Here is a 16,506-nt window from a genome sequence, read left to right as displayed (position 1 = left end):
TGAGTATTTGCAGCAGAGTCTCGTACTGCAGAAACCTTTCCTCTGCCAAATGCATAGTCCTGAACTGACCCCAAATGGTGCAGCTAATGGTTACGTGGGAGAATAGTTTATAGGTTTTGTTTTAAAACAAAATGCGCTTTAAAGCCGTGTCAAAGGAGCCGCAATCAGTGCACTGTGTTGGTGCCTCATAAATGCTAGTAAGGAAAAACCACATTAATGAAATGCTGAGCTAAACAGTCTGTTTGCCTGTATTGTACTGCACCTAAGTCAATAAATCCTGGTACCTAGCATGGGCCACTGTTTATATGCTTTCTAGCTGGCCAAGTTAAGCACAACTCCTCGGCCAGTGTGGAGCCAGAGCTAACAGAGTGAGCAGTCTGCTTACGTCACGTTCATTGCATGCGGCCAATAGAGGACGTATCTGTCACTGCTGAGCAGCTGTAGCCTTGGTTTAAAGGCCAGATTTGTAAAGGCATCTAGACATAAACATGCATATAAACCCACCTACCGTTTAATAATCTGGCCCCATATAACTTGTGCCCAACATCACCACAGGATCCGGCCCTGAGTGCCTGTGACTGCTCCCGTGCAGGTACCACCCTTGTCTTTAAGGGGGCCAGAGGCAGTTTGGCTCAAGTGAGAGGGGAAAATACCTCTCCTGCCCAGCTAGCTGGCGAGCTCCTCACATGCTGTGGGATGTGAGCAACATGCAGCCTGGTGGAGGTACCAGCAGGGCAATGGGCTGTAACTGCTCTCTTTGCAGTCACTCGATGCGTCCCCGCGAGCAGCCAGCCCGAGCCAGTAGGGCTGCAGCACAGCAGGGGCCCTGAGGTTCTATAGACCTTGAGGCAGCAGTTCTGCAGCTGTGGGAAGCATCGTTCCCACTGGCATCATGCTGTTTGCCGGAAGCTGACTAGTCCAACAAAAATCTGTTCTGACTACACAGCTGCCACTCACGAGGAGTGGGTGTGGTAGCTGAGGCTCCTCGGGTTCAGTGCTCACCGAACTTCCCCAGCAACACCATTCTGTTAGTCAAGGGCATGTTATTTATCAACAGCTTAGGGTGCTGGACTGAGCCTTTTCCTCTTGGGGGAGTGGTGGAACTGGTACAGGAGATGGCGGCAGCCTGTGTGCTCCACATGGGGAGAAATCTCGTCTACCAGGCAGTAGGTGGTTCAGGGCAGTGGCATAGAGACTGGTCCATTCTCCTGCATCCAGCGGGGATGACAAGAGGGGGCACACTCCCTCCCCATACACTAACTGGGTGCACACAGACTCCATCAGTAGAGCGCAGCATGCTGTTTAGTTGTATCTCTAGGGCTGTGCTAAGACACAATCGAATGCTCTTAATTTCAGGCTGTAGCAATGAGGAAAACACCAGGCCAGACTCTCTCTCCAAGTGTTAACCATTTATAAATAAGTACATTTTTTTCATACGTACAGGTCATTGTACAGATTACAATCTGTATACATGGGGGCAAATGCATTCGGTTGAACTTTTCACATCTATCTCACAGCTCACATGTACAGACAAGAAAACTCTGCTCAAGCAAATACAGCAAAGGAAAAAATAGTTTTTCTTTCCTTATACATTAGAGGCTGAGGGCCTCAGCTGAGTGCAGGAGTTGCTTTCCCCCTGCACCACATCACAACTGTGTTGTGTTCAATATATCCGTAGAGAGAACAGAACATGCATTGAGTAATATACTGTACAGAGAAAGTCCTTTACATCAGAATTATAGAAAAGCTAAAGGAAAATGAAGTGTCTTAAAGATCTTCCCAGCAAGTGTCTTGAAGGATGGCAAATCGTACGATTGATTTAGTACAAATCATCCAAGGTGTATGTACTGTACATCTTTGTACTAATTCAAATCCTCTTGAAGGTGGAGCAGACGGAACAGAGACCAAAATGCTGTAATACTACGGACAATAAAATGCTGGACGGACATGACACCGTCGCCGCTGGAAGCGACCACATTGGAATCTCTAGGTTATTGATGTATTGGCAAAATGGACCTAAACACAGAGTCACTCCCCTCATTTGTCTGGTATGTCAGGGCCCACCAAGGCATACTGCAGCTAAAGTGACCTACCGCTCTGGGCTTTCCCACCAACCCGTACCAAGACTGTGTTCTAGCAGTGGCCAATCCCCAGCTCCTTCGTAAGTAAGTGAGCAGTGAGTGTAAAAGGGCCGGGCCAAGCTCCAGTTCAGGTTGTTACTGCTAAGTGACATGAGCGCAACCGAACGGCTGGTAGGATATAAAGGAAACCGTGTACTGATCTGGTGTCCGTTCCCTTTAATAGCACTGCCTGTGTTCGTTTTGTTTTCTCCTGGGTGTTGTGTATACATCAGTAAAAGGTTCCAGTGTGATTCAGCTGTTGTCAGGCGTTGCACACAAATGAATCTTGCTAAATAATTCAGCCCTTAGTGGTTTGTATTAGAAAAAGAGTTTGATTGAATAAAGTTCATCAATTATTCAAGTAATTCTGAAAAAGCAGATCCACCTTCACCATTGTGCTTGTGTCCACATGCATCCCCACCAAATTTTCCTTTGAGCAACCAGAAGTGAGTAAAGGCATTTTGCTGTGGAGGTCTCTGTGACACTGCACAGTAGATACAGTAGCTCTTAGCCTAAGCCCTTGTTTAAAGATCAGTAGATGAATTGTCTGGAACGTCCAAAGGAAAAATGACGACAACAACCTTGCAACAGATCTGCAAGGACCCACCTTAGCAATGAAGGTAAAAAACTAGCAGGCGCGCTTGGTGCTCTATGTAAGGCGTAGCTGGCACTTCGGTTTTAGCTAGACTTCTTCTGGGTAGCCCTGAATATATAATAATCTTTGTACTAGGGCACGGAGTCACTGGTACTTAGCAGCCACCCTCGCCAGGACTTACTTAATCCAAATGATGGTTTATGTATGTGCACAAAAATGTCTAAAGAAAGAAAATTCGAGGCCCAGTCTTCAACTGAAACTCCCCTAAGCTACCATGCATGTGATTCCAACAGTCCAGGTCAGCCAGCAACTGTCACAGTCCTCACCTACACAACAGCATTTCTCTGCACCCCATAACGTAAGGAAGAAGGGGGTACAGCTCAGGCTGTCCAGCTCTATTCTCCCTCTGAGACGGGTCCAAGGGCCTCACTCCTTGAACACTTCCCTCCTCTAAGCACCATCTTCAAACCCTCCAGTACCATTCCTAAGCTGGCTTGTAGTGATCACCGTGGAGCCACACACAAAGCTGGTGCCCTCTCTCCTGGGGTTCAGTGTAGCCTTTCCAGCTTGTGAATCCCGATCCTCACAGCTGGGATAGACAGTTCAATACCCAGTGCCCTCTCAAGGTGACTCTGTGCGGAGTCACAGTGCCATCTAGTGGCTAGTTTGGTTACAAGTAACTATATTTGACTACATTCAAAGGAAAACATTCTTGGGGTCTTGACATAGGCATCAAGAAACTGTTTTACCTGGTGCACCTGAAGAATCCTACTTCCAAGGACTTCCAAGGACTCCTGGTGGGGCGCCGGTTGGGGGGGGGGCAATGCTGGCAGGCTTCATTAGTCCAACAGGAGAAATGTACAGGATCTAAGTACAGCCTGCCTGGAAATCTGACACCAGCCAGGGGGTACAGTCTAGTACTGTCCTACCTTCCTCAGCAGACAAGCTTAAAAGATATGCAGCTAACTTGATGGAGTGAAGGGCAGCAAGTGAAACGTCAGTCTTGTGCTCTATTGCGTTGCCTTTAACTAGTGTATTCTACAACTGAGACAAAGTATGACAGCAAATACAAACTAATGGCCATGCCAGCTACTAATTATGACTTATTCGAAGATACAAACGATTGTTTAAATAAATACTGATTGAGACACGTGTTCCTTACCGATCCAGTAACTAAAGAAACAAATATCCCTCAGGTGTCCTAAGAAAATTGCTGGGGAAGCGCTTTAAAAATCACTGCAAATGGTTTTGTATTTAAAAATTACTCCATCTTGTGATGCTTATATACAACAGTTAGTTCTTGTGCTATAAATGTTCTGATTCATTGCTTCACTTCTTTTTTGAAAAATACACTGAGACAAGAGCTGTTATGCTATTTTCTAATGAAGACACTACTCACGCTTAAATATCCAGTATTTATCATAGTAACAAATTCAAACAGTAAAGTGCACCCATTTACAGAGAGAACAGATGGTAAACCATTAGTGCAAGAATCCTGTGAAAATGTAACACGATACTGTGGGAAAAAACCCTGCACACTACAGTATTTAAGCGTTGTTTCATTTTTGTATTAGTGTTAACGTGTGAGCTGTTTTTTTTTCTCCTTAAAACATCTTCATAAACCCGAAGTTGTACATTTAAGTGCTTTTAGGGGACATTTCTAAAGTACAGTACTGGAATCACATGGCAGTGAATAGCAAAGCAAAGCAGTCAGAGAGATTACAATGGCGTTATCTTCGACAAGGATCATTCAGTCTGGATTCTCTTAACAATAAGATTAGAGATTACTGGCTTATGGCAGCAGCATGTCTCACTTAACTGTATATAAAAAAAGGGACGGGGTCAAATTTTTCCTTTCAGAAGAAACTAAACAAAAAGCCACTCGTTTGCTCAGGAAAGACGGGGCTTTGAACAAAAACAAGATGCTATTAAAAAAAAAATCAATGGACACACTCTAGCTAGGTTGGTGCACTGTAGGGAGAGTCAAACAATCAGTTGCTCCTTATAAGGTAGAACACACTTACTTAAAAAAAGAGAGAAACACTACTGGTCAGTATCCTTTTCAATGACAGAAATAGTGCATGCAGCTTCCTTTCCTTGGGGCCCAGCCTAAATGTGTTGGGAAGGAGGCACAGGTAACTGGGAAGGCTCCCACTTTTATCACCTGCTTAGAGATCCCTGTCATAAAGCAAAGGGAGAAAATTCTGAGCTGCACCTTCTTGCCCCTTCGGGGAAAAAAACCAAACCTCCAATACAAAGACTGTCTTGGAGACACATAAAAGGAAGAAACGTAATCCCCAAAGAAAACAGAGGCAAAATCAAGAGTACTTTCCATCTGTCAGTGAGACACGCCTGACCTGTCCCAAGGGTGGTGCCACTCAGTTTAGTCTAAGTAGTGAAATTACAACAAACGGTGCTGATCAATTTCCAGCTCCACACAAGTGAAAGGCTAATCAAAGCCAGGGTTTGCTAAGAGTTTTAGAGCTGGAGCCTCAACTGGTTTAAAATATCGTAGCTGTGTTGCGGTCACAACGGAGTGACGCCAATTTACACTAGCTGAGGATCTGCCCTTAATTTGGTTCAATGCATGTTTCCTTGTACGACTAGATTCACGTAGCCCTTTGGAAACAACCAGCGTTAACTCTGTCTAAGGACCAATTCCCTTTTTAAGAATTGCTATGAGATGCAATGCTAGGCAACAGGCACTGGTTTGCTTTAAAACAAGCTACACTATTACTGCTCTTCCCATCCACCTGGCTGTCTGGCCTCAGTTACTGAAAAGGCAGCTTAAAAACGTAACCAACAATCAATCAAACCTATGCAAAGAAAGCTCCCTCTATGCAAACACAACTCCAGAAACTGCTTGGAAAGTTCTGTAAAAATGGTTTTCGGAAATGTCCCCTGCTTTTCACACTGACTCAACACTAGTAGCATCTGATTGAAAAGAAAAAAAGAAAGAAACCAGACCAAAACAAAAACATTTTTCTGAAATCGATCACATAAATTAATTATAAATATCTCTCTCTTAACTACAGGTCCTTAAAGAGCCAAACATTGTCTCTAACATTTACAGGTATGGAACACAGCAACCGCCTTCCAAAATTCCAGGAACAGATCTTGCAGCTCTAAGAAACACACATTTTACTCATTAATCCCTTGGAGGAGTGCAACCCCTCCCTATCGCACGCAGCTTCCAAAGAGTAGGTGCAAACACAAAGGAAATGGCAAGGCAAGGCTGTGTGTTGAGAAGGACTTTACTAAAGTGACTCCTTGGACACTTTCTGGCTTGGAAACCTCCATGTCACGTTATGCAGCATGATAAAAAAAAGATTTAAGATGTCTTCCTCCATTAAGGTTTTCCTATTCACATTTTCCTTGTGAGCAAAATGAAAACCCGTTAAACTGTCCTGGTGAAAACGTGGTGGGGTGTGTGAGATGCAATCATCTGCTGGAGGTGTGAAGAAAAGATTGTGGTTAATCTTGCTTACAAAATGCACAAGAGGTTTCTAGCCAACTCCTTTGGCCGACTAAAATTCACAAAAGGGGCAGAGTTTGATTATTTTTAAAATGCCTCAGAGTAAATCAATACTGTGGCATTTGGAACGCAGCTGTCAAAGTATGGTCCCCACTCATTGCGACAGGCCACGTTATTAAAAACAACAATCCAATTCAGATTAAAATGCTATAAAACCAGCTCAAGCAGGTCGGTTATTATGCATAGCTACTCGGTATTAAAAGCAAATTAAGCCCCATTTGGTGCAGATAATGAGCTCTTTGGGGCAAGAGACAAGTGGGAAGAGGAAGGCTCTGGTTGTCTAGGGGAATACCCGATAATGTAAATTTTGAAAACATTGCCAATTCTTAGCCAGTTTCCACTAGGAATTTTCATAAGCATTTTACATGAGAGCACCTTAAACCAAAGAAACCAATTTGATTCCAACATGAACTCTTGCAAACAGCTGGTTACCTCCCATAGGGGACCTAGCTGGGTTAACCCACTCCATGGGTACTAACATATCCTGATTGACAGCTGAAACCTGGGAGAGAACTCAGTCTGAATTGGGCAAACAATACTGGCTTGTTTGCTGTTGGTTTCACCGTCAGCTGGATACCAAAGGATTCTGAGCGCGTGCATGGCTGTCTGATCACCACACAGAAATTACTGGAGAAACTTGCTCATGTAGCTACCAAATAGAAATAATAGTAATGATAAAAATATAGGTGAGAATCAAGCCAGGAAACGTGTGCTGAAAACATAAGGGTCTCACTCCAACAAGTGTCTTTTACACATTAGACTCCACAAACGGTCTCTTTGGTTTGATAGGGGATGTCTGCCCTTGTCTAGAGTCCCTGGAGAGCTGCCTGTACAGGTTGTCCTGGTAGGCCTGTGCAACGGGCAGTGTCCTAGCCACCTTAACATCTGGATATGAGGAGGCTTGGCTGACTCTCTCCAGGAGGTCTCCCCGGGACCCATTGGCTAGCATCCCATGGGGGCTGTAATAGTCTTCCTCTAGCAAATGGCCATTCTGTGCATTGTTTGTTTTGTTATAAAAGGCAATGTTGCTGATTGAAGAAGGTGGGCTAAACGATTCTGGCTGGGGGAGGTTTCCAGGAGATGTCGGACTAATAACAGTATCCACTGAAGACACAGCCCAGGTCCGGGTCTGTTGGTGGAGATGAGGGTACTGCTGAGTCCGAGCAGTTTTATCTATAATTCCCATGAACGGCGTGGTCCTGGAACGGGCTGGTTCACTGGGGTAACTCCCCTGAGGTGGAGAGACTGGAGAAAGTTCATCACACGATCTGTCATAGGCTGGCTTGAGAGGGATCTCCATTTGCTGAATAGAAGCAGAAGGGCGGAAGGTAGGAGTCAGGTTGGAGGTGGATGAAATGCTATTGCTAGAAGGGGAGAATCTGAGGCCAACACTTTGGGAATGAAGCAACGGTCTTGGAGTTGGTGGGTGAGGCTTTATTTCGTTGGGGTTGATAGTAATGGGCCTTCTGATTAGGTGAGACACATCAGGAGAACCAAGTTGGCTGGAGGGAAGGGAAGAACGTTCCAGATCAAGCTTTGAATGACAGACTGGATAATAGGAAGCAGACTGACTGCGCCCAATCTGAGGGGTCTGACTGTATCTCATTCCACCCCTGTATGCTGAGGAAGGCCTCTGTGGAAGATCTTCTTTAGTTAGCCCTCCATGCTGGCAGATAGCTCCGGCACTAAGACTGGCTTGAACATGTTGCACTGGTCTACCATCACCTACTATTCCACTAATTGAACCTTGGTAGACCAACCTACTCTGACCAACTCCCATTTCCCCTGATGCAGACTGGTATTTGCTGGCCATAGAATGGGCAACTTGGCTGTAAGCACCAGTTGGAATCACAGTACTAGAATGCACGGCAGAGCTCGGCTGGTTGCTTCTTACAATCTGTGCCTTGGCTGGCTGCAGCCTGTGCCCTTGCTGTGGGACTGCAACAGGAAGCTGGGGAATCTGGAAGGACCTCTGTGTCATTTTGGATAACGGAGACTTTGGTCTACCAGGGAGTTGGCTAACACTAGGTTCTTGTTGGTAACGTACTGGGGAGCCAGACTGGGACCTATAGACACTTATACTTTCTGCAGGAGGGCTGGCTCGATACTGAGGACCTCTACGGAGGGGTGAAGGTGGTGGACTTTGATATTCTTTCCCTTGACCTGCAACTGGAGGTGGACTGAAGCGGTAAGAGGAACCTTGGTGAGCAGGGGAAGTATGTGGCGGACTAGGTCTGTAATGATTGCTCTGGTGTGTTGGAGACAGAGCAGGAGAGGTGGACTGGTACCCTTGTCTTGTTGGTGAACCCACAGAACTATTGGATCTGAAGTCAAAAACTTGATGTGACCCAAGAGGCGAGCCCGAAATATAGGCTGAATCCCGGTGAGCAGGGGAAGGGGGTGGGCTCTGGATGATGGGAAGCCCTTGGCTGGGCCTCGACTCTGTTTGTAAGCCAATGGAAACATTTTCTACGTCCTGCTCAAGATACTCCTCTTCAAAGAGATCTTGCACAGAGTACAGTTCTTCATGCTGTGCTTCGGGTTCTGGCTCCACTGGGGGTTGCTGCTGCTGCTGCTGCTGCATCTGTCTACATTCTTCCTCCACTCTCATCAGCAGCCGCTGGATCTCACGATTGTTCGGACACAGCTTGATGGCCTCGTTCAGATCCTCCAGGGCTGCTGAAAACTGCCTGCTTGACAAGGGGACAGATATGAGAATTGAAGTTACTCTAGATTTGAATGAAGCCTTTGGGGGATTCTACAGAGCTTAAGCAGCTTGTCTTTACTTAGGGAGAGGCTGTGATCTCTACAGCGGCTTTCTCGAGCTCTGCCTTATGGGTCTCCATTTGGTTACTTTACACCAACCAAAGAAAAACATTGTTAGTCATTCTGGGGAGGAGGGAGACACGTTACTGGGACAGCACAACTCAGCCCGGTAATTATCCTTTCCCTTGGAGAGAGCTTTACAGATTAATTACTCCTCAAAGCACCCCGTGAGCATTGTCAGCAGATTTTCCCCACTTTACGGAACGGAAAAATGAAGCACAGACGTAGTGCCAAGCCCACCACTGGAGTAAGCAAGAGCAACTCTGTCCACTTCGACGGAGCTGCAGCTGCTCATGCCTGTGGCCCATTTAGCTTCTTCTGACTTGCCCAAGGCCACAGAATGGCAGGGGTGGCTCTAGAACTCAGGGGTTCCCCCAGTCAATGCATAAGACCAGGCTGCCTCTCAGACTTTGCTTGGCACTGGGTTTGTCTCCTCAGGATGAAGGGAACAAGGCAGGGAGAGGTTCCAACAGTTTTAAGCTCGCAAGGCCCCCGTGGAAGCTGCTTTTGGGGACTGACACTGTAAAGGCTAGCCTGTGAGGAGTAAGGGGATGGGGTATTCAGGGGAGGTGGGTTGTCATTTACAGGGACACTGTTAGCTTTTGAACAAAATTGAATCTATTTGAACACGATTGTGACCTGGCGGCGAACAGCCTCCAGATTCAACATGTGCCTTTTTATAAAATGCTCTCGTTCACTGCTCCCTCATAGAGAAAGAAAACCCCCAAATGCCTGCCAGCACTTTGGTAAGACCCACTCCCAGTCAGGGGAGAGCAGGTCAGGTAACTGAATTCCCCAGACCTACGCTGATCTCAATGGTGATGCTGGCGCACAAACAAGGAAGTAACCAAAAAGAGTCATGCTGAGCCTGTTTCATTAGAGAGACGGGGAAATAATGCTGCTTGTATGTAGGATAGGGCTAAATCATCTGGAAAAGGCATTTGAGGCTTAAACGTCTGTAAATGTTGTGCAACCAGTGGAGGAGGAAAACATTCAAGGAAAACTACAAAAAGTCAGTCTGGTTCAACTAGCCGGGCTTGTCTCTGGAAGAGAAAGTCATGGGTTCACTCCCACATAAGACTTGAGTTCCCTGCAGTGATAGCTAGGGGAGACGCACAGTTAGAAGTGTTGTCGTTGGGATGAGAGGTTAAATTGCGGTGTCTTCTACTCAGCTCTGATGTTTACACAGACAGACAGTAAATATCCTCTGGCTAGCGGTGAGGCTCGGCACTGCCATGCAGGGAACACTGGGGTCTCATGCCACTGACTGAGCAGAGACTAGCAGCTGTGCAGTGACAGTGTGCTCAGCTGGAGGGAGAGACTCAAACCTTGACAGGTTCTGCAGGGATCTCATCTCCCTGGGCCCTCAGGGAGATTTAATGAGGGAATCCTCCTAGCTGCATCTGAAATGTAGTGAGATCCCAATATCGCATCGTTCTAGTGCCCAGTATGGAGCACTGAAAGCACAGTGGCTGGCATTTACCCACAAAGTCACTGCACTACTAGTAGCCAAGAAGAAGAACGCTTTAGGATAGACAGATTCATAGATTCCTAGGCCAGAAGGGACCATTGTGACCGTTCAGTTGAACCTCCTGGCCATAGCAATTCTATGAATGAATCCTTGCTTCAAGTCCAATAGCTGCAGTTGAACTAGAGTGTATCTTTTCAGTTGTGATTTGAAGCTTTCAGCGATGTAAAGTGCTGAGTATATTCCAACAAACTCAACTACAATGAGCTTCTCAACAGTTCACATGAACATGCTCCACAGCGATTACTAAACAAGGGAAGATGTTGATTTTGGGGTCTTTTACAGCCACCCTAATCAATGTTCCTTTGCAATTTGTTCTCACGGGGATACTCATGTAGTTTTGCATGGTCAATTCCTACACCGCTGTGCCCAGACTTGCAGAGAACAGCCCCTCTCACTTCTCTCTCTCTCTCGCCTCACCTGCTGCTGCGTTTGGCCCTTGCTCTTGCATAGTAAGCTTCATAAGATTTCGGTTTCAGCTCCAGTGCTTTAGTGGCAAATTCCTCCGCCATTCCAAAATCCTGTCATTACAATAGGTGTGTAGATAAGTAATTGAATATATATATAGATATATATATAAATAAAAAATATATACAACTTGGGAACAAAACAAAATTATATGGACAAAGATTTTGCATGTAGAGTTGGAAAACCTGATGGTACTTTTCACATGGATCAGACAGCATTGATAGCAAGAGAGCTACAACTGTGTCCAGAAGAGGCAAACCCATTCCATAATGTTAGCCACTGTCCGACACCCACACTAACCTAAGGTGAAGTGCCCCTTTCTCTGCTTCTTGGATCTCAATCGAGTACATGCAGTCCCTGTCCAGTAACCTACGTCCTCCAGTAAGCATCTGCTCTCACACAGACTGGAAGGTCATCTCAGGAAGGATTTTCCACTGTTGAAACCATTAGGAAACCCTTCCCCTCCCCTCCCCTCCGACTGCCCCCCCGACTGCCCCCGGTGACTGTCTCTGACACACACACTAATACTAGGGATCGTGAATAACACTTCTCCGGATGGAAAGGGATATTGGTGCCTATATAGCTATGTGCAGCAACGTACAAGACCCATTCACAGTGCACTCCCTCTCACTTCCCTCTGTTCCTCTCCTTTAGGGGCTACTTAGAAAACACTGAGTTAGGGGTGAAGGGGAAGGTGGTGGAACAGAATGTAGCTTGGTTAAAATGCTCGAATGTGGCCTTGCCATGAATGGGACATTATCGGCTAAGGTATAATTCTTCCTGATTACCCGTCCCTTGACCTTGTCTTCCCTAGTGCCCATGTGCCTCGCCACAGAGCTCATGTGAGCACTCTGTAGGGTGCCCACTTCCTAGTGGGGTGGCTTTGGTACAGCACCCGCTGGCCCATCATGTCTAGCAATGGCTTTGGGCTGTCACAGTCAGCAGTTCTAGGATCTGGTGTCTAACACAGTTCCTGTTTGCTTAAAAAATAAGCGAGGCAAACTCTGCTAGGCTACAAATGGAGTTTATCAGTGCACACTGGCTGCACTCACTAACAAGTGTAACCTGAAAAGGCTTTTGGCATCTCATATACTGAAAAGGACTTCTGTGAACCACAGCTGTGTGCTACCTTGCAAGTTAACACAATGTTCCGAGGCAAGGATGCACTGGCAATATGACTTTGATTTTGACTTTATTTGGTTCATGAAATTGCTAATCATAATGCACCAAGCAATCATTCAAACACGTCATTTGTAGCTTAAGCAAACCATGTCTTCAGAACAGAAACCCACTGAGGGAAGTTTGCTTAATTTCAGTTCTATTTCCAGACACTTGCCTTTTAATCAATTATCTTTCCTGTTTGGTTTAAAATTGATTAGCTGTTTCTTATTAAACAAATTTCTGCACCCAAAATACACAAAAAATGGTAAGAGTGGGTCTGCAGGGACTGATTTTAGTTTACATCTGCAATTCCAGTCACTCAGTTATCTAAGTCACTTATCTGAAGATGCAATCTATGGTTTGGATGTCCATGTAAGCTAAATGATGGGTGCAATGATATGCCCCCTGCAATTTTGTGCCGAAAAAGAAAAGAAGAGCAAGTTTTCAGACTTGGCTGAACATTTGGCCCTGAAAGTGCAGGCTTAGCAGAAAGTTGGCTTGTTTAAAGATGAGTTTAACGTCTCTGTAGTGTTCTCTGATTGTTGTGTTGTTTGCTAGCCAGCATTAAGATCACTACACACATCACTTTCATCTGTCCCCTTCAACAGCTTAAAGAAATGAAGGCATCACAAAGTCCCCTCCCTTGCAACATAATCCTGGCCAGCACTTGGGTCTGAAGAAGACTTTCACTTCTCAAATCTATGGAGACTGGTCAGGTTGTGGAGATGTGATGCTCTCAGAATCTAGAGAAGGGGAGAGGTGTCATGTGTCTCTTTTGGAGGAACAGAGAGACTCCAGAAGATTATCCCTATGTGCAGCTAAATTAGAGCAGGGGGAAGAGGAGGGACATGGTGTTCTGGGAGGAGGGAGGGAGAGTGTTTCTGGATGAGTCATTGCCCCGGGGAAGTGAGAGCTCTCTAAGCTCCCTGATTTCAAATTCATTGGTATTCAAATGATCACATCTACTGACTCCACCCCTCACCACTGCCCTGGAAATCAGAGAAATACTAACCTCTCCACCCTCAAATTCATATTGTCATCAGAAAGGAGTAATAAAAAATTCAGAAAGCTCTAAACATGGAAATGAATTTTTAATCGTTTGAAATGAATATTAAATCACTACTTTACTTCTTCCGAATTGTAAATATCAGTGCTCTGTGAAGGACAACCAGGTTACAGAGAGGAGAGATTTCAGAGGCCATAGCAGAACCATGGGAGAGACACACTCTGTTACGCGCAGGCAGGAAGCTGGCAGCTTGCTCTAAAGGGACTTGAAGAGTGTGTGGAACTTACGTTCATTTTCCTTCGACATCGGGAGAGGTTGAGGAGGAGTGACACCTTCAGCTCACGGAAGGTTTTCAGGTCTTCTCCAAACCCTTCTCTGGGGAATTTCTTCAAGGCGTATTGGTAGCGCTGTGCCGCTTCCTTCACTTTACCTTTCTAATAGAAGGGTGAGATGTCAAAATACACCACTTGGTTGATTTAAGAGTGGCAGCAGCTTGTTAATTGCTGACAAGCAGCCCATTAATCAGCTGCAGTGACCGTATGGACAAGTAACACTGCTTAGGTGCTGATCTCCTTTTCAGAAAGAACAGCCAGAACATGTGCTCAAGGGAACAGTTTCTAAAATGGAGATGCATTCTGCAAGAGCTGCTCCCCCCGTGCACATCGCTCTAAAGCTACAATAGGAAACAGAGCAGGAACTTGGTATATATTTGACAGCCAAATTTGTTTCTTTGAGTTTGGCTGCCACCGCCCCGTCTTGGGCGCTCTCCTCCAGTCCTGCAGCACAGTACAGAAACATTAATGACACTACTTTACGAAAGCACTTTGGACAGTTTCTTTAAAAATTCTTTTTCTTCACTGCTAGAAATTGGCTTTAGAGCAAACTTCTCAACGCCCTCCTTGGTCCCACCTTTTATCTGGATGGCAATTGTATCTATTTCTGGATTTCTTGGGATAAATAAACAGATTCTCTTTTTTAAAAACTCCCTGGAACTGTTGGAATTGAGGCATATTTTGTAGGTGAAGTGCTGTGCTCCTTGTGGGAGATGCAGGGCCAGATTAACCCATCACTGCCCTCTAGGCAAACATACACCTCTGGGGCCTGACCTTCTAACACCAGAAACAACACACTGACCACGCTACATTCACACCACAGTACGTTGACATAATTCAACTTAAATGGCAGGGGATGCAGAAATAAGTTAAGGTTCCCACAGGGTTACAGCGCCTGCACCACTCGGGTTTGGGCTGGCCATCCCTCCGGCGTGACAAAAGGACAGCTAGGCCAAACCCACATGGCGCTGTGAACCCACCTGTGGAGGAGGTCCATCTTGGTTCTTCCCCCCAAAATTGGGCCCTAGGCACGTGCTTAGTTCGCTTATGCATTAACCCATCCCTGGAGAGGTGGTATGTGCTTTCGAAATATCACAGAGAGATCAGCTAGAAATCCTTCACCCACTACTGTAATGCAGCTATGTCTGGCGTGTAACATGGCAACAATATTACGTAACTGTTGTGCCAGGGGACCAGAAGGTGCCCACTTTCTAGATGTCATATACTGGTACTGTAATTTCCAACACTGATATAACCAACGATTAATACCGCAAGCCTAATAACAAGCACTTTGATGAAGCTAAAGATTTTTAGAGTAAATTCCATATGCTGCAGGGCTAGAAGGCTGAAAGTTGTAGATAATCAGACTGAAGGTTGCCCTTTCTTCTCACATGGATGGAAGAGCGCATAGCATATAAAAACAGTATCGTTCTTCAGAAGGATCCGGTAAAATCTGTTCTATACTGGGTATGTTCCCTGCCCTGCAGGCTATGCCAGGCACTCAAGCTGGACTGAACAATTATGTGTAGTGACCTCTCCCTGGTCAAATGGCAGTACTGAAAGCTAGTCCGGGGCTGGATTGTGCAGGGAACATCTATGTGAGGATGCTTACTATGTGACCTCATGGAAACGAAGCAAAGCCAAAGAGGTGCCCTTTGAGTGTGCTGGCTCACAGGTGACTCAGATGCATTTCCTCTCACTCCAGGCAAGACTGCGACATCCGGGTCTCTGCCGTGCATTGGAGGTGGAGTGGAGCTGCCCTGCCTCAGGAGCAGCACTAGAGACACAGTGTCTCTGGCAGGTCCAATGTCTTCTGGGCAACTGGGGAGCACAATCTGTTTCACCCATTAGGCGGGAGCAGCTTGCTCTCATTGGCCAGTGTATGAGGGGGACAAAGCCACGATCCCACCTCATTCCCAGCTGCTCTTAGGCACCCTGACTCCCTTGAGGAGGAACAAGTAGTCTTTGCATTCCCTACAGACTGAGCAGCCCAAGGATTGCTCCATTGGGAGGCCCATGAACAGACATGGAAGAGGGAAGGTTCTTGCATGCCCCTTTCTTTCACCCTGAGCTAGCCCCCATGGGCAGGCAGAGGCTGAGTGTAGCATAGAAGGAGACATTCAATCCCTATGAATGAGTGCTTGGTGTTACTCAGCAGCAGCCCAAAGATTAATGAGACCCACTGGCAGACCTCCTCAGCTTGAAGGATGGTAGCTACTGCCTTTGTTCCAGGTGGAGGATTTGAGTCTGGTGGAATCCTTAGGGCTTAGACATGGGAGTGAAGGGGAGTCCTCTCTGAGGGGGAGGATAAACCTGGTCGTATTATTGTAGCTTCATTTTTTTTTTAAATGCACAAGTTTGACACATGGGTAGCAATGGGGGGAAAAAAAGAGGGAGGGGAAAAATGGGAATTAGGACACATGCAATTTATGACTATCCAGGCATTAATTTTGCAGCTGCAAAGCTTTAAAATCTTTTAGACTCAAGTTCCTCAGTTGTGTCATATATCCCTGGCAGATGAGTTCAGTTATGGTGCCAGCTCTGCATATTTTCTACTTCCCTCTCAGACTCACTCTGCATCATCGTTGGACTTACAGCTTCTTGTGTGTGCGCAAATCTCCAGGTATTGAAGACCAGCTAAAAATAAATACAGAGCCAATGGGCTCTATTGCTGTCATTGTGAAATGTCAGCCTAATGGTAATGACTGGCTAAAAAAGCCATGTCCTGAGAATTTGCTTTCATTACATGGACATTTTTTCACTATGTTTGCCTGGGACACTCGTATTGAGTTATCTCCTTTTTGTATGGCAACAACTCTGCTACGTAACAATGACACTGCCAAGCAACCACATCAGTGCTACCAAATCCCTGTAAGCTCTTTGGTTCTGGAGTTTTCAAGGTGGACAACCAATGACATCTCACCTCGAATCCACA

At 45.9% G+C, this 16,506-nt stretch overlaps 1 protein-coding gene across 11 annotated transcripts in view; it reads right to left on the bottom strand.

Annotated features, from left to right (window-relative positions):
• Positions 1-1,394: 1,394 nt before the first annotated feature.
• TANC2 (tetratricopeptide repeat, ankyrin repeat and coiled-coil containing 2) overlaps positions 1,395-16,506 on the bottom strand; it is a 628,479-nt gene continuing 613,367 nt past the window's right edge. For 7 of the 11 annotated variants that reach the window (XM_050934871.1, XM_050934877.1, XM_050934872.1 and 4 more), the window contains 3 exons: positions 13,527-13,673; positions 11,025-11,125; positions 1,395-8,943 (listed from right to left, as the gene is read on the bottom strand). In XM_050934871.1, coding sequence (XP_050790828.1) covers positions 6,999-8,943; positions 11,025-11,125; positions 13,527-13,673 — 2,193 coding nt within the window. In that variant the 3' untranslated portion in view covers positions 1,395-6,998. The remainder of the gene's footprint in view (positions 8,944-11,024; positions 11,126-13,526; positions 13,674-16,506) is intronic. The other 4 variants (XM_050934879.1, XM_050934880.1, XM_050934881.1 and 1 more) reach the window with 1 other exon arrangement.

The sequence above is a fragment of the Gopherus flavomarginatus genome, chromosome 25 (genome assembly GCF_025201925.1).
Source record: "Gopherus flavomarginatus isolate rGopFla2 chromosome 25, rGopFla2.mat.asm, whole genome shotgun sequence".
Classification (NCBI taxonomy): domain Eukaryota; kingdom Metazoa; phylum Chordata; order Testudines; family Testudinidae; genus Gopherus; species Gopherus flavomarginatus.
This window is presented reverse-complemented; position numbering and strand designations above follow the sequence as displayed.